The sequence below is a fragment of the Myxocyprinus asiaticus genome, chromosome 8 (genome assembly GCF_019703515.2).
Source record: "Myxocyprinus asiaticus isolate MX2 ecotype Aquarium Trade chromosome 8, UBuf_Myxa_2, whole genome shotgun sequence".
NCBI lineage: Eukaryota > Metazoa > Chordata > Actinopteri > Cypriniformes > Catostomidae > Myxocyprinus > Myxocyprinus asiaticus.
This window is the reverse complement of record NC_059351.1, coordinates 53,778,504-53,805,945: the sequence shown is the minus strand read 5'-3', so window position 1 is coordinate 53,805,945 and position 27,442 is coordinate 53,778,504. Positions and strand designations below refer to the sequence as shown.

The following is a 27,442-nucleotide window of genomic DNA, read 5'->3' as shown; positions in this document are numbered from 1 at the left end:
AGTATTGGAATTGTACTTTGGCAGTGGATGATGATGTAGAACGAGTCCATGAGAACGTTAGAACACAAAAAAAACACACAGTGAGACTCAGGGCATTTTCACACCTGGCTAGTTTGAGCGTTTGTTTCGGAACCTGATGCGTTTTCTCCCTTGGTTTGGTTCGTTTAGGCATATATGAACACGGCAATTGCACTCGGACCCATACCAAAACAATCGGCCCGAGACTGCCTGAACGAGGTGGTCTCGGACCGATTGCAAACGAACTCTGGGGCAGTTCGCTTGTGGTGATAATGAAAACCAACCCAACGGACCAGTGAACCAAACAATATCCCTATAAAAACCATGAACATAACAGGGATCTTTGGAGAAGACATGGCAAGTGTGTGTGTACGTGCGAGAGAGGGATCTGTGAGAACAGGCATGTTTCAATGGAGAAATAATGCAAAAGCAACTAATGACGAATAAAAATAACCGACTAACTTTACAAACGGTTAATTTGTATTTGGAGCACAGCCTCTAACTGGCAATGCTCGAAAATTCTCTAAAATTTGTAATGGTTGATACATTTGTTTTACAGGCATATAATTTTAATGGGTAAATAAATGGATGAGCTTAATCCTTGAGCAGCAAACAAACATAGTGACCATTAAGGGGACAGCTTGCTCATGTGACTTTTATTGACATAGTTTTGGTCCGTTTTGAAATGTTGCCTTGTGAAAGCAATTGTAACAATTTAGTCCCCGTTTCAAAACAAATCAAACAGTCGACAGGTCTGAAAACACCCTGAGACAGCCAGAGTTTCATACATCACAAACCTAAGTAGCAATCCCGTCAACTTGCGGAGTGGGGTTTCCATATCATTAGCATACACTATAGAAGCAGGAGAAGCGGGTGTCGCAACATATCGGTATTTTGCAAGCTATATATCGGTATTTTCAAGACGATGGCAGAGACATGTTCTGTTTTCAGATGCAAAGTTGCGAAAGGACAAATGGTGAGCCTTCATGTATTACCAAAGGATCTGAAAATCCGAGATAAATGGGTGCAGTTTATTTGGATAAATCGTAATGTCCCAGTAAAACTTCCAGAGAAAACTCGAGTTTGCAGTAGTCATTTTCCAGAGAACTGTTTTGAAAATTTTACCCAAAAACAGATGGGTTTTGCCACTAAACTTATATTGAAGCTCAATACGGTTCTGTCAATTTATCCTGGGGACAAAGCGAGTACGAGCCAACATGTTGGTCAACCGGTGAGTTTCTTTTTCATGTGTTTTATCCGTTGACTGTTCAACAAATCTGCAGTGTGCTGAATAAAGTTAGCCAACTACATTTTATATATGTATGTATATGTTGATGAAGAAAGTTACGGCAAATGTTACTCAAAACATATACATATTGTATATTACGATGTTAGTTATGATGAACTATATGATTTATTAGAATGCTCTTCTTCCTCCTGCTGAATCTAGTGTTGATTGTGTTGTGTCTCCAGTCCAGCAGGAGTCGGTATGAAGCTCTTTAGTCCGCCGGTAAACTCACTAAACAAAGAAAGAAGAACTCACAGTTTGTTTAGATGTTCAGCTGCTGCGTCTTTCATACATTTATGTCACTTATCTGTTTCTATTCTTGATGATTTCCTCTCTTTCATGACAGCAAACCAAACGTTTTCTCTTTGTTTTGACAAGAGCTTTAAATATCCTGTTTCAGGAGTCTTATTGAGTTTTTGTGTTGAGATGTTGAAGATGAGTTTGCAGGTGGATTTGATGTGCTGTAAATCAGTAGGAACTGATCTGTCCATGCTGGATATTGATGATTTGATGACAGAAATCTCTCAGCTGAAGAAAGAGGTGGCGTTACTGGAGGCAAAGCTGAGGGAAAGAGGAGATCCACTGAACGGAGAGGTTTGTACAGCTGTTAAATATATCAAGAGTCCAGATGAGTCAGTACAGTGATTGTGTTGTGTTTGTCAGGAGCTGGAGAAGGTTTCCTGTCAATCTTCAGTGTGTGTGACTGATGGGACCTCCACAGAATGTCAGGATTCAGTGTGGAGCGTCAGAGATCAGAGATCTGAACAGAGATCCAGAGACACACAGGACTCAGAGCTCAGCCTCACTTTACTCTGTTATACTGACACTCAGGAGAGTGTGTGTGACAGTAATCAGGGTGATCAAACCTCCACAGAGTCTCTGGCTTCTGTCTGTAACGCTGGAGAACAGCAGATGCAGCAGATACCATTGAAGATGTGTTCAGTGAAGCTGCTGGACTGCAGGAACCTGATGGAGATGAGAGGAGAAACCACAGCAGAGGAACAACATGATGATCACGATGAAGATGATGATTTTGATCCTTCAGGTATGTCGTCTTTCAGTGTTTTTTTTTTTTTTTACTTCTTTACATGTTGTGAGTAGTGGTCGACCGATATATCATCGAGCCCGATATTCTGATTTTTTTAATTATCGCATTGGTTGATACATTTTCCCATTTTGCCATTTTAGAAACGGACTTGTGTAATTTCTAGTACATTGGCTACATACCTATCTGTATGTTTTTCGTTGTGCCAGCCACCTTGGTAATCGATGTTATACAGTAGTCTCCGTAGGAACATTCAAGCGTACTGGTTGATGAGTGTGTCTGTAGTCTATGTGTGTGCATGGTTGCTTAACACGGTGAAACAAACTCTGGCTACGTCTGCGACATCAGGGGGTGCTATAGCTGCATACAGAGAGAGCTGTGCTCATTTATTTCTGTTTCATTATTTATTGATTTTTTCATTACATCACAAATGCCATTGACTTGGCTGGACTCTGAAAAAAGTCGCAAAGGCTCGAGTCCGAGTGAAGACCAGGTAAAATTAATACAGAATCCGTGACAAGTCAAAATCAGTACCCCAACTCTACTAATGACCTAAGATAGTGATATGTGCCAGGCCAGATTTTGCTACAGCTTACCTTGTTAAACACGCACTTGTATGTGTCATGGCTAAAAGCAGACCTTACTGTGCAAGCTGTTAAAAGAAAAGCCCCAGCAAACCACCTGAGCAAATAGCATGTTCAGAGAAAAAAACCCTTGCAGTACACTGCAGTGAAATACATCACATGTGAGCGAGCCGATTGGCTAACAGATAACAAGTTAAAACAGTTTGCATCAGAAACTACACAGAGTTTCACTCCTGAACTTCAGTAATCGGTCAGAACAATCTTACAAAGTCAAGGATGAAAACTGCTCAACTTTCATCTAAATTGCTGTTTTGATGAAGAAAAGCAGTCATTAATGATTCATGTAGATTCAATGAGTTTTTATTTTCTGAAGTTGAGGGTGCCCAATTTGTTACTGTAAGGTTATAAAAACATGCTCTGAAGATTTGAAGATTGTTACATTATTTTTAACATTCAATAAATCGATTTTAAAAAACAGTATCAGCCAATTAAACTTTCAGTTTTCCTTCAGCTTAGTTATCAGCATCTGCAAAATCCAATAACGGGTTACCTCTTCTAGCATAATTTGTTTGCTGATGCAACTTGATTTGATATATTGTATGAAGTGCAACATTAAATTTTTTTATTTTTTTTTTAAATCCAAAGATTTTAAGAGTTTTGTTGCTGCTCAATGTGTCTTCGTCTCTGACCACACACCAACACCCCTACTTTCAGCTACATTCATTATTTTAATTAAGATAATTACTGTATCTGGCTATAACTTACTCTCATGTTCCATGTAGGTGCAAACAGTGGTTCATGTTCAGATGGAGAAACGACTTCTACATCAAAAGAGTGTCTGTCAGCACAGAGTCTTTCCTGCATCACCTGTGAGAAGACATTCAGCTCAAAGGGACATTTAGCGAGACATGAGAGGAAACACACAGAACAGAAAATCTACAAATGCAGGAGATGTGAAAGCAGCTTTTCTACCTCAGAAGAGATCAAACGTCATTCAAAAGTGCACAGAGGAAAGGGGTTCCACTGTGATCAGTGCGGGAAGGTTTTCCTTGTTCCTTCTCTTCTAAAAGTTCACCTGACGACACACAGTGATGAAAAGCCTTTTCAATGCAGTGAGTGTGACAAGTGTTTCAGAACTAAAGGAAATCTTGTTATTCATGAGAGAATACACACAGGAGAGAAACCGTTGAAGTGTCCTCACTGTGAGAAGAGATTCGCCTACGGAAACTATCTGAAGATACATGTCCGTTCGCACACCAATGAGAGGCCATACCAGTGCAGTAAATGTGGGAAAACCTTTGTACGGATCTATGATTTAAAGTCACATCAGAAAATACACTCTGAGGAGAAACACTATCAATGTTCACACTGTGATAAACGTTTCCGTCAGAAGTCTCCTCTGATAATCCATGAGAAAATGCACTCTGGAGAGAAACCTTACCTCTGCTCTCACTGTGGAATGAGATTTTATACTTCAGGTAAGTTGAGCATTCATCAGAGAGTGCACACGGGAGAAAAGCCTTATCACTGCAGCATTTGTGGAAAGAGTTTTAATCAACAAGGTAACTTACTGATGCACCAGAGAACACATACTGGAGAAAGACCTTACAAATGCACTCAGTGTGACAAAACGTTTGCTCGACCGGATGTCCTGAAAACCCATCAGAGAGTGCATACAGGAGAGAAACCTTACAGCTGCTCCATCTGCGGGGAAAGTTTCACTTATTTAGGATGTTTTTATACTCATCAGAAGAAACATGCTAACGATCAAACCGCCCTGGAATCATCATAACATCTTTTCACAGCTCAATGTTAAAAAGCTGTACATTCACGTTATGCTCTCATTGGCAGTAGGGATCAGTATCACATTAACCTTTCATGTGGATTGAGAGTTAAAATGAATTGTGTTGAATGAAGTTATGTAGCTGTTTTAATAATTATATGATTTAATAAAGGGGTCAGAGTTTGGCTGTTATAGTAGTAGCAAGTTAATGTTTATTTTCTGTCTTCGACATCACAGCTCAGACTAGTGCCTATTGAAGGGTTTGCGATGTTATGCAGCCATTCGCTAGGCAACATTGTAAGAATGTCACAATGTTATTTTCATGCAGTTGTAGTAATGTAAGTGATCATGTCAATTACCTTACAAGGGGATGAAACGGAAAATCATTAGAATAGATCTTTGAACAAATGGAGATTTTTCTTTTAGCGCTGCAATAACAATTATTTGTTATTTTATTTTTATTTTATTTTATCCCCTTTCCTCCCAATTTGGAATGCCCAATTCCCACTGCTTTAGTAGGTCCTCGTGGTGGCGCGGTTACTCACCTCAATCCGGGCGGCGGAGGACAAGTCCTAGTTGCCTCCACTTCTGAGACGTCAATCTGTGCATCTTATCACATGGCTCGTTGTGCATGACACCACGGAGACTCCGCATGTGGAGGCTCGTGCTACTCTCCGTGATCCACGCACAATTTCCCACGTACCCCATTGAGAGCAAGAACCACTAATCGCGGCCACGAGGAGGTTACCCCATGTGACTCTACCCTCCCTAGCAACCGGGCCAATTTGTTTGCTTGGGAGACCTAGCTGGAGTCACTCAGCACACCCTGAATTCGAACTTGCGACTCCAGGGGTGGTAGTAAGTGTCAATACTCGCTGAGCTACCTAGGCCCTGGCAATAACAATTATTTTGATAATCGATTATTTGGAGTTTAAAAAGCCCCACTTTATTTTCTGTATTTTTTTTTTTTATGTTGATTTTTTGAAAATAAATTACTCTCAAGTGCTTTAAACAGCAGAAGCATTCTGTCAGTTCACCTGACACCGCAAATGGCCAACATTGATCTTTTTTGAAGTGCTTAAGACATTGTTTTTTTTAAATAAGTTTTATCAATCAAACTTATTTTTTACTATTGTAAAGTGACATCACAGATAGAGGATTCTGTCCAGAGCGCACAAGACCCAACTAATCGATAATGACATTCATTGTTGATTATTTTCATTATCGAGTATTATTGATCATTATCGATTAATTGTGGCAGCACTATTTTTAAGAATGCTCATCAAGCTGCTTCTGTACAACAAAAGAGTACATTTTGTATTCTTCTGTATTTAATATGTGGATGCAATTTGTTACTGGTATCCAAAGACACATTTTTGCTAAGCCATTGAATAAAATGTAAATAAGTCTTGTTGCTGTTTAGAGCTTTTTTGAAATAGTACATTGTAAAGAAATTCATAAAAGTTGTTACATTAAAAATCTCGGGCACCCCTGGTAAAAGACTACACTACTTAATATGAGTCACAAAGTTCATTCAGCTACAGTTGAAGTCAGAAGTTTACATACACCTTAGTCAAATATATTTAAACTCAGTTTTTCACAATTCCTGACATTTAATTATAGACAACATTCCCTCTCTTAGGTCAGTTAGGATCACTACTTTAAGAATGTGAAATGTCACAATAATAGTAGAGAGAATGATTTATTTCAGCTTTTATTTCTTTCATCACATTCCCAGTGGGTCAGAAGTTTACATACACTTTGTTAGTATGTGTTAGCTGTGAAAGGTTCTTAGCTCTCTTGGAAAGGAGGAAGCGGGAGACGGCGAATCCAACTCAAAGGTGTTATTTATTTTACAAAACTCAACTACGCTTTCCAGCGGTAAACACTTAAATGCTTTCCAGTGACAAACACAATGGTAATTCAAACAGCACTGTCTAGGGGTGTGTGAAGCTCTCTCTCCCTCACTGGCATCTGGCTAGCCCGTCTCCAGCTCTCACTGCAATGACAAACAGCTGTTAAAAAAAATGATTGACAGGTGATGATCCTTACTGTTCTCATCTCCTGATCTTACTCTCCATTCACAAACCGGTGCTCAACCACACCCTCACCACCCGACTCAGGCCAGGGAGCCATCCGGCTGGCCCAGTACATCCCCCTCACCTCCATTTCTGGAGAGGAAGGCTGCAACAGCCATCTGCGCCCCCGGCCTGTGGACCACCTCAAACTTAAATAGCTGGAGAGCCAGATACCAACGTGTAATTCGCGCATTGGTATCCTTCATGTGATTGAGCCACTGGAGGGGGCATGGTCCAAACAGAGGGTGAAAGCCCATCCCAGGAGATAGTACCGAAAGGTGAGGACCGCCCACTTGATGGCCAGACATCGCTTTTCCACGGTGCTGTACCTCGCCTCTCTCGCCAAAAGCTACCAACTGATGTACAGCACCAGACGCTTCTCCCCCTCGACCACCTGGGACAACACAGCTCCCAACCCCCTGTCCGACATGTCGGCCTGTAAAACAAAAGGGAGAGCAAAATCCGGAGAATGTAACAACGGCCTGCCACAAAGCACAGCTTTCACCTGCATAAAAGCCTGTTGGCACAGCTCTGACCACTGAACCGGTTCTGGGGCTCCCATTTTAGTGAGAACAGTCAGCAGGCTGGTGACATCTGAATAATAAGGTACAAACCTTCTATAATAGCCAGCCAGCCCAAGGAACTGTCTCACTTTCTTTTTGGTCTTGGGTCTTGGACAGGTTTTAATTGCTGCAGTCTTATTAATTTGGGGACGCACCTGCCCATGAGCCAAGTGGTACCCCAGATAGCGTACCTCCACCTGTCCAATTGTGCACTTCTTGGGGTTTGCCGTGAGTTCGCCTCAGAACTGCCCTCAGATGCTGCATATGCTGCTGCCAATCATTACTGTATATAATGATGTCATCCAGATAGGCAGCGACGTACACAGAGTGCGGTCTGTGGACTCGGTCCATAACGCCCCAAACAAACTGAATGGAAGTGTCACGAATTGCTGTAAGCCAAATGGTGTGGAGAAGGCTGTTTTCTCATGGGACATTGGTGTTAAGGGGATCTGCCAATATCCTTTTGTCAAATCCAATGTCGAATAAAAATGTGGTTGTTTTGATATGGTGTTCTGTGAGGTTTGTACGACTGGGAAGGGGCAAGAATATGTCAGAGAATTCTCTTTGCAACTGGGCCATGTCCGTGAGAGGTGGTCTCCACAAGTGACCGGAGTGCCTCGATTGGCTTTGAAGTTCACCTCCGTCCCGAGCTCCTTCCTCTCTGGAATCACCATCGCCAGGGACATGGGTACCGCCTCCCTCCATGGTTTTAAGAGGTTGAGGTAGTAAATTTGCAGTGCTCCACCCCATCCATTCGTTTAACCTCATAATCAACTTCCCCAACTCGCCATGTGACCTCAAAGGGCCCTTGCCACTTTGCGAGTAATTTAGAGCTTGATGTGGGTAGCAATACAAGGATTTTATCTCCCTGTGCAAAGTCCCGTAGCCGAGTTCCCTTGTTATACAGCCGGGACTGACATTCTTGATCCTGTAGCTGTGATAGCTGACCCAATGTGTGGAGTTTTGCTCTTAGGTCAAGAATGTATTGAATTTTGTTTTTACTGTTCGAAGATTCCTCCCAATTTTCCCTCACATCGTCTAAGACACAAATTAAATAGTCAGCATCACTACCGGCTAACCATGGATATCCCCATAACCACATCTCACTTTCACCCTGTGACTAGCATCCAAAGCCTCATCTTGAACTAAGCATTGATGGATGAAGTTTTGGTTGCAACCTTAACCCACCAAGGCCTGGTATGTACACCCCTTAATACACGCAAGTATGCGGTATGTCCCTGCTCAGTTGGGGGAGGCCTGTGGAGCATCGGACACCTGGACTAATGTCCCTACCACCATCACCGGGCATTGGTCCTGGAAATGCCCGGGCTCTTCGCAGCTCCAGCAAACTGGCACAGTCTTCATGCCCACGGACGCGGATTCACCACCCTGGGAGCGAGAGCGGAGAGGGACAGGGGAAACCTGTGGATGGTGCAGCCCCCGAAGCCAGGGCGCTGGTCTGGGAGGGGGACCTCCCTGGGGAGGAGAAACAGGACAGAAGGAGGAGGGAAGGAGGGGAAACAGGGGAGAGAGAGAGAGAGAAAGGTCTCTGGGCTCGCTGGCTCCTGAAAATGCCGCCATGTGGTCTTCTGCCAGCTGGATAGCCGTTTAAAGTGACGCCGGGCGGTGGCATGGGCTCACACCACCGTCCCTCTCAGAAGTTGAGCAATAAACTGCTCCAGTACCACCAGATTGATCACAGACCCGTCATTGCATTGCTTAGCCATGGCTCTTCTTAAATCAGCATAATCCAGGAGGTTCTTGTGGGTAACTGCTGTGCCAGGAGTTGGGCTTCCCCGGACAGCACAGGTATTAGGCGGACCACCCACTGGGTGCTTGGCCACCCACAGGCCCCCTGCCATCTGCTTAGAGAGCTCAAGGAAGGCTTCCGGATCATATTGGGGGCCCATCTTGATGAGCAGAATATAGGGTGGGGCGGATGCGGGGTCACGGTGGCAGCCCCCTCCTGGGGCATCAAGATCTGGAGCACCTGCTGGTCCTCCGCTTGGGCCTGGAGCAGCGCGATGAACTGCTGCTCCTGTTCGGTGCGCAGCTCGAGGAGGGCCTGATGCTGTGACTGGTGGATGCTGTTGAGAGTCTTAAAAATGTCCTCCAGAGGTGAGGCATCCATGGCGGCGGTCTTCCTCCGGCTCTCAGGTTTAGTCACCATTGTGAAAGGTTCTTACCTCCTTGGAAAAGAGGAAGCGGGAGACGGTGAATCCAACTCAAAGTTGTTATTTATTTTACAAAACTCAACTATGCTTTTCAGTGGCAAACACTCAAACACAGTGCTCATTTGAACAGCACTGTCTTGGGGTGTGTGAAGCTCTCTCTCCCTCACTGGCATCTGGCTTGCCCTTAAATCCATCTCCAACTCTCACTGCAGTGACAAACAGCTGTTAGATATGATCCTCACCATTCTCATCTCCTGATCCTGCTCTCCATTCACAAACTGGCACTGAACCACGCCCCACTACCACAGTAGCATTGCCTTTAAATTGTTTAACTTAGGTCAAACATTTTGGGTAGCCTTCCACAAGCTTCTCACAATAAGTTACTGGAGTTTTGGCGCATTTAGGCTTCCTTGCTCGCACATGCTTTTCAGTTCTGCCCACAAATTTTCTATCAGATTGAGGTCAGGGCTTTATGATGGCCACTCCAATACCTTGAATTTGTTGTCTTTAAGCCATTTTGCCATAAATTTGGAGGTATGCTTGGGGTCACTGTCCATTTGGAAGACCCATTTGCAACCAAGCTTTAACTTCCTGGCTGATGTCTTGAGATGTTGCTTTAATATATCAACATAATTTTCCTTCCTTATGATGCCATCTATTTTGTGATGTGCACCAGTCCCTCCTGCAGCAAAGCAACCCCACAACATGATGCTGCCACCCCCATGCTATACGGTTGGGATGGTGATCTTAGCCTCACCCTTTTTCCTCCAAACATAACGATGGTCATTACGACCAAAAAGTTCAATTTTTGTTTCATCAGACCAGAGGACATTTCTCCAAATAGTAAGATCTTTGTCACCATGTGATTTTGCAAACTGTTGTCTGGCTTTTTTATGGTGGTTTTGGAGCAGTTGCTTCCTCCTTGCTGATCAGCCTTTCAGGTTATGTCGATATAGGACTTGTTTTACTGTGGATATAGATACCTGTCTACCTGTTTCCTCCAGCATCTTCTCAAGGTCCTTTGCTGTTGTTCTGGGATTGATTTGCACTTTTCGCACAGAATGTGTTTCCTTCCTGAGTGGTATGATGGCTGCGTGGTCCCATGGTGTTTATACTCTCATACTGTTGTTTGTACAGATGAATGTGGTACCTTCAGGATTTGGATATTGCTCCCAAGGATGAACCAGACTTGTGGAGGTCCACAATTTTTTTTTTTCTGTGGTCTTGGCTGATGTCTTTTGATTTTCCCATGATGTCAAGCAAAGAGGCACTGAGTTTGAAGATAGGCCTTACATCCACATGTATTAGAAGCTAATTGTCTAAAGGCTTGACATCATTTTCTGGAAGCTGCTTTAAGGCACAGTTAACTTAGTGTATGCAAACTTCTTACCCACTGGAATTGTGATATAATCAATTAAAAGTGAAAAAATCTGTCTGTAAACAATTGTTGGATAAAATTACTCATGTCATTCACAAAGTAGATGTCCTAAACGACTTGCCAAAACTGTAGTTTGCTAATATGAAATCTGTGGAGTGGTTAAAAAATGAGTTTTAATTATTTCAACCGAAGTGAATGCAAACTTCTGACTTCATCTGTATATGACATTCTTCTGAAGCTAATAAAGACCATTTTCAACTTTTTTGAACAGTCTTTAGGCACCTCACAATTCGATTCAGGGAATCACAATCCTATTGCAAAATGATTCTCAGGGCATATACATTTCCCAGCAAACACATTCCACTAATGTTAGCGTGCATTTCCCATTTGGTTATTATTTTGGTAACCAGTTCCTAACGTTCTAGGAACGTTTTCTTTAGGCTGTATTTGTATAACCATAAACTAACCTTCCCAGAATGTTGCAGGGGGGGTTTTGTGTGTGTGAGAACCTTAGAAGAACTTATACAGAACATTTAATGTTTATTTTTAGATTTGATTTTCGTTCACATTTTTCCATTATTTTCCATGATCATTTATTTTATTATTTGGCACTTTGCAGAGTGGTTGATAGACAACAGTGTGTGGGATTAGAAAGCATTATAATGAACAGTTATTCTAATGGTTATTCTGGTGGACCGATTCACTGACAGACATTTGTGTATCGATTTCCTCAATAAATAATTACTTCTAGATGTGAGATGTTATTGATTTGATAAAGATTTGTCTTACATAATCGAAAATAACTTTATGTAGTGCTGAGAAGCGTTTTGTTTACTGACTACAACTGAAGAGAAACAAAGATGTCTTAACTGAACTGGACACGTGGTAAGAAATGTATTTAATGTTATCCTAGTTAAGGTTAATTTAAAGGTTAATTAGAAAATGCAAAATCAAAGCTCAGGTTTCAGTGTTGACGTACAGCAGGGTTGCAGAAATGATATATTAGTCTTCCTACATGTGTTGTGGCTGAATTTAATAATGATATAATCATTTTAAATCATTATGGTAAATAAATAATCTATCAGTGGCTTGTCTGTTTATTGAGGTTGCAGAAACGTTCTGGAAATGGATTGTTACAATCTAAAACAAATGTTATATTTCCATAAAGAAAACATTCCTTAAAAATATGCTCTGGGAATGTTCTGGGAACAAGTTGGGCAGGATGATTTGGTTCCTCTATTGGCTTCTGAGGCATTGGCATGTTCTCTCAGCTTTTCTCTTATTATATTCATCACGTAAACTCTGTATGTGGTTATGAGTTCAGTTTTCTTTTTTGTAAGAGCTGTAATGATGAATGACTGTCTCTGAAGTCTATCTTGAATTAACTGCAACTCCAGTCCAGCAGGAGTCGGTATGAAGCTCTTTAGTCCGCCGGTAAACTCACTAAACAAAGAAAGAAGAACTCACAGTTTGTTTAGATGTTCAGCTGCTGCGTCTTTCATACATTTATGTCACTTATCTGTTTCTATTCTTGATGATTTCCTCTCTTTCATGACAGCAAACCAAACGTTTTCTCTTTGTTTTGACAAGAGCTTTAAATATCCTGTTTCAGGAGTCTTATTGAGTTTTTGTGTTGAGATGTTGAAGATGAGTTTGCAGGTGGATTTGATGTGCTGTAAATCAGTAGGAACTGATCTGTCCATGCTGGATATTGATGATTTGATGACAGAAATCTCTCAGCTGAAGAAAGAGGTGGCGTTACTGGAGGCAAAGCTGAGGGAAAGAGGAGATCCACTGAACGGAGAGGTTTGTACAGCTGTTAAATATATCAAGAGTCCAGATGAGTCAGTACAGTGATTGTGTTGTGTTTGTCAGGAGCTGGAGAAGGTTTCCTGTCAATCTTCAGTGTGTGTGACTGATGGGACCTCCACAGAATGTCAGGATTCAGTGTGGAGCGTCAGAGATCAGAGATCTGAACAGAGATCCAGAGACACACAGGACTCAGAGCTCAGCCTCACTTTACTCTGTTATACTGACACTCAGGAGAGTGTGTGTGACAGTAATCAGGGTGATCAAACCTCCACAGAGTCTCTGGCTTCTGTCTGTAACGCTGGAGAACAGCAGATGCTGCAGATACCATTGAAGATGTGTTCAGTGAAGCTGCTGGACTGCAGGAACCTGATGGAGATGAGAGGAGAAACCACAGCAGAGGAGCAACATGATGATCACGATGAAGATGATGATCACGATGAAGATGATGAGGATGTTATTCAACATGACGATGATGATGATGATTTTCTTCCTTCAGGTTTACCTCTAAAAATCACCTTTAAAGTTCTAAGAGAAGCTCTACAATCATTTGTTTGCTGATGCAACATGGTTGGATATTTTGTCTAATGCAACAACATTCATTCAACCCAAGAGTTTTCTTTTGCTTTCTAACCACACCACAACACCCTTACTTTCTATCATGTTCATTAAATAGTTGGTATGATTAATACTATCTTACTATTACTGTCCTGTTCCATGTAGGTGCAAACAGTGGTTCATGTTCAGATGGAGAAACGACTTCTACATCAAAAGAGTGTCTGTCAGCACAGAGTCTTTCCTGCATCACCTGTGAGAAGACATTTAGCTCAAAGGGACATTTAGCGAGACATGAGAGAAAACACACAGAACAGAAATTCTTCAAATGCAGGACGTGTGGGTGCAGTTTTTCTACCATACAAGAGAGAAACTTTCATGCAAAAGTGCACAGAGTAAAGAAGCAGTTCCACTGTGAGCAGTGCGGGAAGTTTTCTTCTACCACTCCTTATAATCTAAAAGCTCACATGAGGATACACGGTGACGAAAAGCCTTTTCAATGCAGTGAGTGTGAGAAGTGTTTCAGCTTTAAAGGAGTTCTTGTTGCTCATGAGAGGACACACACAGGGGAGAAACCGTACAAGTGTCCTCACTGTGAGAAGAGATTCAACCACAAGCCCCATCTGACGAAACATGTTCGTGTGCACACTAATGAGAGACCGTATCAGTGCAGTGAATGTGGTAAAACATTTACACGACTAGATTATCTAAAGTCACATCAGAAAATACACTCTGATCAGAAACACTATCAATGTTCACTGTGTGATAAACGTTTCCGTCAGAAAGCTAATCTGATAGTCCATGAGAGAATGCACTCTGGAGAGAAACCTTACCTCTGCTCTCACTGTGGAAAGAGCTTTTATGCTCAGGGTCAGTTGAGCATTCATCAGAGAGTGCACACGGGAGAAAAGCCTTATAACTGTGATTGTGGGAAGAGTTTCAGTCGACACGATACCTTTGCAAATCACCTGAGGACACATACTGGAGAAAGACCTTACAGATGCACTCAGTGTGACAAAACGTTTGCTCGACAAGGTACCTTGAAAACCCATGAGAGAGTGCATACAGGAGAGAAACCTTACAGCTGCTCCATCTGTGGGGAGAGATTTGCTTATTTAGGAAGTTTTAATACTCATCAGAACAAACATGCTAAAGATCAAGAATCATTATAGTGTTTGTCTTTTTCATGGCTCAGTGGAAGGAGACTCTTTCAGCTCGTCCAGAATCAGTAAATCAAGCTCTCAGCCAGTAGGGGGCTGAGAGCTTATTATAAGCGCACGGAGCACGGACCAACGGGTGTGGACAAGCATGACTTAGTAACAGAACCAATCAAAACCTCTGTTTCAGTTGGGGGCGAGCAGTGGTGGGCAGTAGCTTTGCTACGAATAGCAAAGCTGTTAGCTTAACTACATTTCCCAGTAGCGAGGTGATATTTTCGCTAGTTTTTAAATCAATTAGCTTTTCAGTAGCAAATCTATATTTTTATTAGGTAGCGGCTTAGCGTTAACAAAAGCTACACCGCTACATTATTCCATATACCTTGTATTTACTGTCGCCAGTTTTGAATCAGAATTAAAAATGTCTGATTTACAAATTAATCACTCTTTTGAGTCATTCCTTTACAATGAATTGGCCACTCATGATTGCAAAGCGGTCTTGAGTCAGCTAACGATTCAATCTGAATGACTCAGAAAGCTCACGCGCATGCTGCTGAGTCATTTGGAGCAGTTTCTCACTGACCAACATGCTAACAGAATGCTTTAAAACACGGAAATTAAAGATAACGCTGGTGCAGTGCATATACAGTATATCTACAATAAATGGAAACCAAACCTGCAATTGCATCCTATAGTTTGCCTGTGACAAAGAAGGTCTTTAAATTCAACACGTGTGCAGATTGTGAACGACTACTGCGGGTAAAGACATTTTACCTCCAAAAGAGTATCAAAACACTTAGTAGCCTACATGAAAACACACAAAAATGAACCATGGCATTACCATATTTTTTGGACATGTACCATTACCTGGTAGCACTATGTAAATAAAATGGTATATAAATATGGAAACCATATATCAAAGTACCATGGTATTGTTTGAAGTACTTTGATCTACAACAATTATATTTACACTGGCGGACAAAAGTTTGGAATAATATACAGATTTTGCTGTTTTGGAAGGAAATTTTTACTTTAATTCACCAAAGTGGCATTCAACTGATCACAAAGTATAGTCAGGACATTACTGATGTAAAAAACAGCACCATCACTATGTGAAAAAAGTCATTTTTGATCAAATCTAGACAGCAGCCATCACTCCAACACCTTATCCTTGAGTAATCATGCTAAATTGATCATTTGGTACTAGAAAATCACTTGCCATTATATCAAACACTACTGAAAGATATTTGGTTCATTAAATGAAGCTTAACATTGTCTTTGTGTTTGTTTTTGAGTTGCCACAGTATGCAATAGACTGGCATGTCTTAAGGTCAATATTAGGTCAAAAATGGCCAAAAAGAAACAGCTTTCTTTGGAAACTCGTCAGTCAATCATTGTTTTGAGGAATGAAGGCTATACAATGCTTGAAATTGCCAAAAAACTGAAGATTTTATACAAAGGTGTACACTACAGTCTTCAAAGACAAAGGACAACTGACTCTAACAAGGACAGAAAGAGATGTGGAAGACCAGATGTACAACTAAACAAGAGGATAAGTACATCAGAGTCTCTAGTTTGAGAAATAGACGCCTCACATGTCCTCAGCTGACAGCTTCATTGAATTCTACCCGCTCAACACCAGTTTCATGTACAACAGTAAAGAGAAGACTCAGGGGTGCAGGCCTCATGGGAAGAATTGCAAAGAAAAAGACACTTTTGAAACAGAAGAACAAAAAGAAAAGGTTCGAGTGGGCAAAGAAACACAGACATTGGACAACAGATAATTGGAAAAGAGTGTTCTGGATCTTAACCCCATTGAGCTTTTGTGGGATCAGCTAGACTGTAAGGTGCGTGAGAAGTGCCCGACAAGACAGACACATCTATGGCAAGTGCTACAGGAAGTGTGGGGTGAAATGTCACCTGAGTATCTGGACAAACTGACAGCTGGAATGCCAAAGATCTGCAAAGCTGTCATTGCTGCATGTGGAGGATTTTTTTGATGAGAAATCTTGGAAGAATAAGAAATAATGAAAATTGTTTTCAAATAGTAATTTTTCATGTTATTAATATCCTGACTATACATTGTGATCAGTTGAATGCAAGATACTTTTGGCGTGTAGCTTAACTTGCTACTTTCTCTGAAGTGTAGCTTTTAGCTTAGCTTAACAAATTTTTTCTGTTGAGTAGCTGGTAGCTTAGATAGCCAATGTTTTTTAAGTAACTTTCCCAAAACTGGGGCACGATATTTCTAAATCAATCACATTTCCGAATTTTAGCTGGGCTCGAGACAGACCTCAAAATGAAATCTGCTCAACTTTGCTACGATAGTGCTGCTACTAGACTTCCCTATGTAATGAGAGAGAGCTGGTACATGATAGCTGTGCAGTATGTAATCCTCACTCCCCTGGCCTCAAGAGGCGCACTAGCGGCTGATGCTAGAGGCTGTAGCTTTTAGCCTCCTCGTTTGCGCGCCCACCTCCCATGCTGGAGACAGCAGTTCGAGTCCCGTTCGGAGTGGATCAAGCAGGACTGGTTACACCTATGAAACATGAAAATGCCCTATATTTGTGCATTTATACATAACTTTTGCTGTCAAACTTTGTAGTTACCAATTTTGTAAACTTTGCTACCATAATTGTGCAACACTTAAATTAATTCTACATTAGGGCTGGGTGATGATGCCGACTGCGAACAGACAATGATCGTCAATATTGGGAAATGGCAAAACCATGGATCTGGGAAGTCGGCAAATATATTAAACAGTGGCTAGGGTGTGAAACTAGCACCCGCCACCCGCAAAATACGACAAGGCTGAATCCAGTCCGCAAGCTCCTCGTCCAAATGTATTCCACGCGCGGGTAATTATGCTCATCTACCTGCAAAAGGCGGGTGACCTGTAAGATCTGGGAGTGACACATGACAAGAAATGCTATCAGTCACAAAGACACACGCTTGAAGAAACACACTTTATTATATTTTTAAGAACAGACAAAAGAAAAGCTGTCAATGCTTGTGTCTGATTCGCTGTTTGTTCAGAGGCGTGCAACAGGACCCTGTCTCATGGAACAAGCGTATGTAAAGAGTTCTCACTCTTTTTTTTCTCTGTTTCATTCGTCTATTTGCAAGAATAATGTCGTCTATGAGAATGCTGCAAATGATCTCAGATCATCTCGGGAGGTGCTGTGAGTTTAGGTCACTTTATTTCCACATGGGTAACATGCATTGTGAACGCAACTCTGCAGGTTCAGTAATATATACAGGTGTCTTTGTATTAAAAAAACAAAGATGAAAGTGATTAAATCATAAAGTAACGCAAGACACGTTCACCTTGAACCTAAAATTGAGTTTTATTTTTTATAGGCAGCATTAACTGTTATTAATATTTTTTAAGGCAGTTATCGCTAAAATATTGTTTACATATCACCCAGCCCTATTCTACATTAAGCTTTTCTTTAAATACCTTGAAAATGAAATGCTTCAATAAATCAGTAGTCTAATACTGAAATACTGAGTAGTAATTGTTTAATGTCTCTATACATTTAATGATCTCTTCGAAATGTATGTAAGTGATAATGTACAGTCGGCCTGGAGTTATCGCAGAATAAACCCTGAATGTGTGATCACGACTGCTACGCTTATTATTATACAACTTCTTGCCAAATAAATAGATAAATGGACATGATATATTCAGTGGCGTAGCCAAGGGTGGGCCTGAGCCCACCCAAATTATCCCTTTAATTAACATTCAAACATTCTATATATAAAAGTTAACTATATATGTATATATATATATATAAAATCATAAAAATCAAGAGTGCAACCCTCGAGGGTACAGGGATCTACATTTGCGGCCCCTGACCTTTCCGAAGTTGAGTAACCCTGTTTTAAAGGAAAGAATAGTTTCTTTCTTTTGTTGATTCAGTGACTCATGTCACATAAGACGCTCATTTGTCTCCACCTTTTGGCATCTCCAGAAATAGTTACTGAATGAATTTTGGTGAAAGTACTGAAAAGACTCGAGCCACTTGGATAAATCAAAATTCCCACTATGCACAAGCAGAAAGTACAAATTAAATTGAGTGCAGTTGTCATTATTGTAACTGACTGAATGTTTCTTTTATTGTCATGTGTGAAACAGAAACAAATGCCCCACAACAAGATGCACTTTAATTTTGAAGCTAATCTACAAAATTGTACAGTTAATTTGCTGTTAATTGGTGCTTTAAGCCTACTCCATAAAAATAATAATAATAATAATTATATATATATATATATATTCTGGGATAACATTTTTGTGGACCTGTCATTGCCCTTCATGATAATCATATTTGCATATAGTCTAACATTTCCTCCGACAGTTACGTTTTATTCAGAGGCATTTCTTTTTTTTTTTTTTTCTTTTTTTTTTAACATCTACTACATCTGACAAGAGAGTTTGTTTTTATTAATAAACTTTATGAAAATATATTAAAGCGTATTCGAAAGAGGCTAAAGCTTATAATATGAGTGCAGTAGCCTACAGTTTTTAATTGACATCATCACTGATTGCATCACTCAAATGCTTAAATGACTCATTTTTGTCTATTGAAATAATCACAAGATGTTTCTGAGATCCTCCTGCTGAATCTAGTGTTGATTGTGTTGTGTCTCCAGTCCAGCAGGAGTCGGTATGAAGCTCTTTAGTCCGCCGGTAAACTCACTAAACAAAGAAAGAAGAACTCACAGTTTGTTTAGATGTTCAGCTGCTGCGTCTTTCATACATTTATGTCACTTATCTGTTTCTATTCTTGATGATTTCCTCTCTTTCATGACAGCAAACCAAACGTTTTCTCTTTGTTTTGACAAGAGCTTTAAATATCCTGTTTCAGGAGTCTTATTGAGTTTTTGTGTTGAGATGTTGAAGATGAGTTTGCAGGTGGATTTGATGTGCTGTAAATCAGTAGGAACTGATCTGTCCATGCTGGATATTGATGATTTGATGACAGAAATCTCTCAGCTGAAGAAAGAGGTGGCGTTACTGGAGGCAAAGCTGAGGGAAAGAGGAGATCCACTGAACGGAGAGGTTTGTACAGCTGTTAAATATATCAAGAGTCCAGATGAGTCAGTACAGTGATTGTGTTGTGTTTGTCAGGAGCTGGAGAAGGTTTCCTGTCAATCTTCAGTGTGTGTGACTGATGGGACCTCCACAGAATGTCAGGATTCAGTGTGGAGCATCAGAGATCAGAGATCTGAACAGAGATCCAGAGACACACAGGACTCAGAGCTCAGCCTCACTTTACTCTGTTATACTGACACTCAGGAGAGTGTGTGTGACAGTAATCAGGGTGATCAAACCTCCACAGAGTCTCTGGCTTCTGAGCAGATGATGATGGAGATGACAGAAGAAACCACAGTAGAGGAACAACACACTGATTACAATAAAAATCATGATGAGGATGTGTATTTTATTGTTTCAGGTACATTTGTTCGCTTAATGTCATGTGTTCTCAACCCTTTACAGACACGTTGGAAAATTTATCGCCACTGGCTGGTAAATTTTTGTCTTTATTCCCAAGACTTTTGACAATATGTAAGCGTAATGCAACCGAAAACTAAAAAAGATATTAAGAAATCCAAGAAGGGTGCATCACCATATAAAATATATATCTATGTAATCATATGTAATACAGTGCATCTAGAAAGTATTCACAGCGCTTCACTTTTTTCCACATTTTGTTATGTTACAGCCTTATTCCAAAATGGATTAAATACATTATTTTCCTCAGAATTCTACAAACAATACCCCATAATGACAACGTGAAAGAAGTTTGTTTGAAATCTTTGCAAATTAAAAAAAAAAAAAACGAAAAAAAATCACATGTACATAAGTATTCCCAGCCTTTGCTCAGTACTTTGTTGAAGCACCTTTGGCACCAATTACAGCCTCAAGTATTTTTGAGTATGATGCTACAAGCTTGGCACACCTATTTTTGGGCAGTTTCTCCCATTCTTCTTTGCAGGACCTCTCAAGCTCCATCAGGTTGGATGAGGAGCGTCGGTGCACAGCCATTTTCAGATCTCTCCAGAGATGTTCAATCGGGTTCAAGTCTGGGCTCTGGCTGGGCCACTCAAGGACATTCACAGAGTTGTCCCGGAGCCACTCCTTTGTTATCTTAGTTGTGTGCTTAGGGTCGTTGTCCTGTTGGAAGATGAACCTTCACCCCAGTCCGAGGTCCAGTGCGCTCTGGAGCAGGTTTTCATCAAGGATGTCTCTGTACATTGCTGCATTCATCTTTCCCTCGATCCTGACTAGTCTCCCAGTTCCTGCCACTGAAAAACATCCCCACAGCATGATGCTGCCACCACCATGCTTCACTGTAGGGATGGTATTGGCCAGGTGATGAGCGGTGTCTGGTTTCCTCCAGACATGACACTTGCCATTCAGGCCAAAGAGTTCAATCTTTGTTTCATCAGACCAGAGAATTTTGTTTCTCATGGTGTGAGAGTCCTTCAGGTGCCTTTTGGCAAACTCCAGGCGGGTTATCATGTGCCTTTTTCTGAGGAGTGGCTTCCGTCTGGCCACTCTACCATACAGGCCTGATTGGTGGAGTGCTGCAGAGATGGTTGTTCTTCTGGAAGGTTCTCCTCTCTCCACAAAGACACGCTGGAGCTCTGTCAGAGTGACCATCGGGTTCTTGGTCACCTCCCTGACTAAGGCCCTTCTCCCACGATCGCTCAGTTTGGCCGGGCGGCCAGCTCTAGGAAGAGTCCTGGTGGTTCCAAACTTCTTCCATTTATGGATGATGGAGGCCACTGTGCTCATTGGGACCTTCAATGCTGCAGACATTTTTCTGTACCCTTCCCCAGATCTGTGCCTCTACAATCCTGTCTCAGAGGTCTACAGACAATTCCTTGGACTTTATGGCTTGGTTTGTGCTCTGACATGCACTGTTAACTGTGGGACCTTATATAGACAGGTGTGTGCCTTTCCAAATCATGTCCAATCAACTGAATTTACCACAGGTGGACTCCAATCAAGTTGTAGAAACATCTCAAGGATGATCAGTGGAAACAGGATGCACCTTAGCTCAATTTTGAGTGTCATGGCAAAGGCTGTGAATACTTATGTTCATGTGATTTTTTTTTTAATCTTTTTTTTTTTTTTTTTATAAATTTGCAAAGATTTCAAACAAACTTATTTCACGTTGTCACTATGGGGTATTGTTTGGAGAATTTTGAGGAAAATAATGAATTTAATCCATTTTGGAATAAGGCTGTAACATAACAAAATGTGGAAAAAGTGAAGCGCTGTGTATACTTTCCGGATGCACTGTATATATATATATATATATATATATATATATATATACACTACCGGTCAAATGTTTTGAAACTCTTGACTGAAATGTTTCTCATGATCTTAAAAATCTTTTGATCTGAAGGCGTATGCTTAAATGTTTGAAATTAGTTTTGTAGACAAAAATATAATTGTGCCACCATATTAATTTATTTCATTATAAAACTAAAATTTAATAAAAAAAAAAGTTTTTGAAATTGATGACTTGAACCAAATAATAAAGAAAAGCAGCCAATAAGTGCCCAACATAGATGGGAACTGCTTCAATACTGTTTAAAAAGCATCCCAGGGCGATACCTCAAGAAGTTGGTTGAGAAAATGTCAAGAGTACATGTCTGCAAATTCTAGGCAAAGGGTGACTACTTTGAAGATGCTTAAATAAAACACAGTTTTGATTTATTTTGGATTTTGTTTAGTCACAACATAATTCCCATAGTTCCATTTATGTTATTCCATAGTTTTGATGACTATACTATTATTCTAAAATGTGTAGAAAAAAATTATAATAATGTGTTTCAAAACTTTTGACCATTAGTGTGTGTGTAGATATATATATATTTTTTCATATATATATATATATATATATATATATGATTTGATGCAATATAACAAAAAATATATACAAGGTTGGAACCTAATGAAAATATATTTAATAATTATATTATAAAGCTCTCTTACAATGCCCTAAATAATAGCACTCAGCTAGACATAGATAGATACGTTGATAGGTAGATAGATGCGTAGATCTGTTATGTAGGACTTGATGTTATTATCCCTTAATTGCACATGTGAGAAATGCTGCCTAAGCTTGGTCGAGTGAGTGATGGCATCTTTTGGGTTATCAAGTGGGCGCCCTCTTTCCTCGATGTTTCGCTGATAGGCCCACGACACCTCCAGAGGATTCAGCAGTGAATCCCAGCATCCCGGGCTCACTCCCTCAATGCCATCTACTCACTTGAGGGCCCAGGTAGAGTCCTTTCTCTTCACCCAAAGCCACTGACTACCCTTTTCTGCAGTTCTTGAGAGTTCTTTGCTTGCCGGTGGACCTTCCCTCGTACTCCCAACTCTCGGAGTAGCCTTGACATTGATGTGGCCACATACCCTCTGCAGCCTACTTCAACTGGCCAGACCTTTAATTTCCAGCCGTGATGTTGCGCATCGGCTGCAAGCTCAGCGTACCTTAGTTTCTTGCACTCATAGGCTTTGTCCACTGCATCCTCTCAGGGCACTGTAAGTTCAATGATGTACATGAGATGGAGTGAGGCCAACCATAGCACAAGGTCTGGTCTGAGGTTGGTTGACGCAATCTCAGTTGGGAAGCAGAGCCTCTGGCCTAAGTCTGCCATCATCTTTCAATCACGTGCTCCGCCTAGCCACCCGGTGTCTGGTCTTGATGAGGTAGGTCTGGCTTGACCCTCACCTTCCCGGACAAATGCTATTGCCGGCTGGTGGGATGAAGGGGGAGAAAGGGCGTTGACGCTCATCCGCCGACCATCCAGCACTGATGCAAGACATTGTAGCACCTGGTTGTGCCGCCAGGTGTATTGGCCTTGAGTGAGGCTGGTTTTGCAGCCCACCAGGATGTGCTTTAGTGTTGCCGGACTCGAACAGAAGGAGCATGTGTGGTCTTCGCCGTACCACTGGCTGAGATTCTTGGGAGATGGCAGGACATCATAGGCAGCCTTGATGATGAAGCTCGTTCTGAATGTCTCCATTTCCCACAGGTCTTTCCAGGAGATCTTTTCTCTTCTCCACTCCCTCCCATCCTGTCCATTGCCCTTGCTTTGCCTGAGCGATGGCCTTTACGCAACTTGCTGCCGCCTCCTGCTGACGTATCTCCTGCACCACGAGCCTGCATCTCCGTGACAGAGTTGCCTTGTTCCAGGTTGGTGTGCTGGTCCCAAGGCCAAGACCACCCCTCCCTTGCTGCACTCGACCCACGATGTCTCTGTGCTTGAGCGCTGCTTTTGCCTGCTCGGATGCTTCTGCTGGGGTCCATTTCCTCCCTGTAGCCAGGATGGGGGCAGCTTTGGCTACAAACGTATCACTTGACTCTGTTAGCATCCTCTCCAGTCTTACTATATAGATAGATGCGTAGATAGATAGACAGATAGATATGTAGATGCGTAGATAGATGCATAGATGAGTAGATAAACAGATACGTAGATAGATACGTAGTGATAGATAGATACGTAGATAGACATATACGTAGATAGATAGATGGATAGATATGTAGTAAGACAGATGCATAGATAGATAGACGCGTAGATAGACAGATACGTAGATAGACGCGTAGACAGACAGATGCGTAGATAGACGCGTAGACAGACAGACAGATGCGTAGGTAGATGTGTAGACAGACAGACAGATGCGTAGATAGACAGATACGTAGATAGATGCGTAGATAGACATATACATAGTAAGATAGATGCGTAGAAAGATGCATAGACAGATACGTAGATAGATAGATAGATACGTAGATAGATATATAGATTGTAAGATAGATGCGTAGATAGATAGATGGATCGATATGTAGATAGATAGATACATATGTAGATAGATAGATAGATACTTCAAACTCAGTGCCTCTTTGCTTGACATCATGGGAAAATCAAAAGAAATCAGCCAAGATCTGATTTTTTTGGACCTCCACAAGTTTGGTTCATCCTTGGTAACAATTTCCAAACACCTGAAGGTACCACGTTCATCTGTACAAACAATAGTACGCAAGTATAAACACCATGGGACCACGCATCCATCATACTGCTCAGGAAGGAGACACAATCTGTCTCCTAGAAATGAACGTAGTTTGGTGCGAAAAGTGCAAATCAATCCCAGAACAACAGCAAAGGACCTTGTGAAGATGCTGGAGGAAACAGGTAGACAGGTATCTATATCCACAGTAAAATGAGTCCTATATCAAACCTAAAACCTGAAAAATAAAATAAAAAAATAAAATAATTCTGAGGTCTTGGCTGATTTCTTTTGATTTTCACATGATGTCAAGCAAAGAGGCACTGAGTTTGAAGGTAGGCCTTAAAATACATCCACAAGTACACCTCCAATTCAGTACACCTCCTATCAGAAGCTAATTGGCTAATTGCCTAAAGGCTTTACATCAATTTTCCAAGCTGCTTAAAGGCACAGTTAACTTAGTGCATGTAAACTTCTGACCCACTGGAATTGTGATCTAGTCAATTAAAAGTGAAACAATTGTTGGAAAAACTACTTGTGCCGTGCACAAAGCAGATGACCTAAACGACTTGCCAAAACTATAATTTGCTAATATAAAATCTGTAGAGTGCTTAAAAAAGGAGTTTTAATTAATTCAACCTAAGTGTATGTAAACTTCTTACTTCAACTGTAGATACATACATACTTGGATGGATACATGGATGGATGGATACATATATGGATACGTAGATAGATAGCTATGTAGGTAGGTAGGTAGATACACAGACAGGCAGGCAGGCAGGCTAAAACACGATATGGGGGATGTTTTCATAGTCACTTTTTTTTTGCATGCCCTTCTATTTAGAACACATTATTATCTAATTAAAGTCACAGATATGCATTAAAGTGAGGATAAACACATGGATGGATATTATTCATTCTGATGGATATTTTTCTTCACCTCAAGCCTTGCTCTCTAACCACACAACATCACATTCATTATAAATAGTTTGTGTAATATTTGCAATCTTACTATTATTAACTGTCATGTTCCTTGTAGAAAACAGTGATTCATCTGCTGGTGGAGAAACGGCTTCTACATCAAAACAGCGTTTGACAGCATCTGGTAAAAGAGTGTCACAGTCACGTTTAGTGAGACGTGAGAGAAGATGCACAGAAAATAAATTCTTCAAATGTAGGAGATGTGGGTGCAGCTTTTCTACCAAAGAAGAGAAGAAACTTCATTCAGAAGTGCACAGAAGAGAGGGGTTCCACTGTGATCAGTGCGGGAAGATTTTCTCAGCTCCTTCTACTCTACAAATTCACATGAGGACACACAGTGGTGAAAAGCCTTTTCAATGCAGTGAGTGTGACAAGTGTTTCACAACGAAAGGAAGTCTTGTTGCTCATAAGAGAATACACACGGGGGAGAAACCATACAAGTGTCCTCAGTGTGAGAAGGGATTCAGCTATGGACCCCAACTTAAGAAACACTTGCGTATGCACACCAATGAGAGGCCGTATCAGTGCGGTGAATGTGGAAAAACATTTACGCAGTCATATAGTCTACAATCGCATCAGAAAACACACTCTGAGGAGAAACCCTATCGATGCTCCCACTGTGATAAACATTACCGTCATAAGTCTCAGCTGATAATCCATGAGAGAATGCACACTGGAGAGAAACCTTACCTCTGCTCTCACTGTGGAAAGAGATTTTCTGATCCAGGTGATTTGAGAGTTCATGTGAGAGTGCACACGGGAGAAAAGCCTTATCACTGTAGCGTTTGTGGGAAGAATTTCAGTAAACATTATAACTTAAAAAAGCACCAGAGGACACATACTGGAGAAAGACCTTACAAATGCACTCAGTGTGACAAAACATTTGCCTTCCAAGATGTCCTGAAAACCCATCAGAGAGTGCATACAGGAGAGAAACCTTACAGCTGCTCTATCTGCGGGGAGAGATTTGCTTATTTAACGAGTTTTAATGCTCATCAAAAGAGACATGCTAAAAAACTAGAATCATCATAGCATGTTTTCAATGCTCAGTGGAAAATCTGACTCTTTCAGCCTTTCCAGAATCAGTATGTTAATCTCTGCCAGTATGGGGCAGAATCACACTGAGCTTTCTTGTTGGATTGTGAGTAGAGATGGAGAGATTTGAATACACTGAATGTAGTTGTGTTGGGGTGAACAGGACAGTTCTAATAACTGTAGTTAAAGCTGCACTGCGGATCTTTGTGCTCTCTAGTGACATCTCTAGTTGAAACTTAACATTGCAAGAAATTTTGTGGAAGAACACTTTACGTGAGATGTGTTTCGCCCCTTCTCAATGCGCAGATGAATCTTGTGAGCTTGGACATTGCCTGCCTGAAATTATCACTCAGAGATGTTCAGTGCCGGAGTCATAACAGTCTGTTTTCATGTTGATATTGTCATTTGAGGAAACATTTATAACCAAAATATTACTTGCTTTGAGGATGATAAACTATACACTTATTTACACATTTTTAATAAATTAATTTCACCGACATAGTGCTTTTCTTTCACCATGCTCAAAGTCCATTTAAATAATCTCTGTCTACACTCAAAGTGCTTTAACCTCGTGAGACCCAGCGTCCACATGCGTGGACATTACGTTTTGGCTTCGCTATAGGCTATGCTTTATTTTTTTAAACCAGCTGATCTCAGTTCAGGAGACTCTAGGCTGTCATGAAAGAGTTAAACTTTCAGCGCACAGAGTCATGTGACAAAGCAACATGGTGTCAATCTCAGTTGCGTTTGTCTGTCAGAGAAACGACAACAAAATTACATCTGGTAAAAAACGGCATGCTGTTAAACACAGGGATACTTTCCATAAAAATTCTACATTCACTGTGCATTATTGAGAATCAATGGACGTATCCTAAAGCTGGAAAATGATGCTTTCAGAGGTTGTATACGGATTCAGAATAAAAATAAGGTGCATTTCAAAATTTTCTGAGACCATTGCCGACAG

At 41.0% G+C, this 27,442-nt stretch overlaps 2 protein-coding genes and 1 long non-coding RNA gene across 6 annotated transcripts in view; 2 read left to right on the top strand and 1 right to left on the bottom strand.

Annotated features, from left to right (window-relative positions):
* The window catches only part of LOC127444652 (zinc finger protein 501-like), a 29,620-nt gene extending 11,570 nt beyond the window's left edge, over positions 1–18,050 (top strand). The window contains exons 1-4 of one of the 4 annotated variants that reach the window (XM_051704158.1): positions 976–1,249; positions 12,309–12,717; positions 12,787–13,219; positions 13,444–18,050. In XM_051704158.1, coding sequence (XP_051560118.1) covers positions 1,236–1,249; positions 12,309–12,717; positions 12,787–13,219; positions 13,444–14,447 — 1,860 coding nt within the window. In that variant the 5' untranslated portion in view covers positions 976–1,235 and the 3' untranslated portion in view covers positions 14,448–18,050. Of the gene's footprint in view, positions 1–975; positions 1,250–1,491; positions 1,901–1,969; positions 2,352–3,717; positions 6,233–12,308; positions 12,718–12,786; positions 13,220–13,443 lie in introns of those variants that run through there. The other 3 variants (XM_051704160.1, XM_051704159.1, XM_051704162.1) reach the window with 3 other exon arrangements.
* The window catches only part of LOC127444669 (uncharacterized), a 78,644-nt gene that overhangs the window by 11,779 nt on the left and 39,423 nt on the right, over positions 1–27,442 (bottom strand). The gene's annotated exons all lie outside the window — the stretch shown is intronic.
* On the top strand, positions 19,025–26,977 carry LOC127444656 (zinc finger protein 883-like). The gene is made up of 3 exons (XM_051704166.1): positions 19,025–19,494; positions 19,564–19,888; positions 25,502–26,977. Exons 1-3 carry the CDS (start codon positions 19,102–19,104, stop codon positions 26,473–26,475), a joined length of 1,692 nt encoding a protein of 563 aa, XP_051560126.1. The 5' UTR covers positions 19,025–19,101; the 3' UTR covers positions 26,476–26,977.

Coding starts and splice junctions, on each gene's coding strand:
- LOC127444656 (XM_051704166.1), top strand. CDS start 19,102: ATGAAGCTCTTTAGTCCGCCGGTAAACTCACTAAACAAAGAAAGAAGA. Junction 19,495..19,563: donor GAGATCCACTGAACGGAGAG/GTTTGTACAGCT, acceptor TGTGTTTGTCAG/GAGCTGGAGAAGGTTTCCTG. Junction 19,889..25,501: donor TGTGTATTTTATTGTTTCAG/GTACATTTGTTC, acceptor TGTTCCTTGTAG/AAAACAGTGATTCATCTGCT.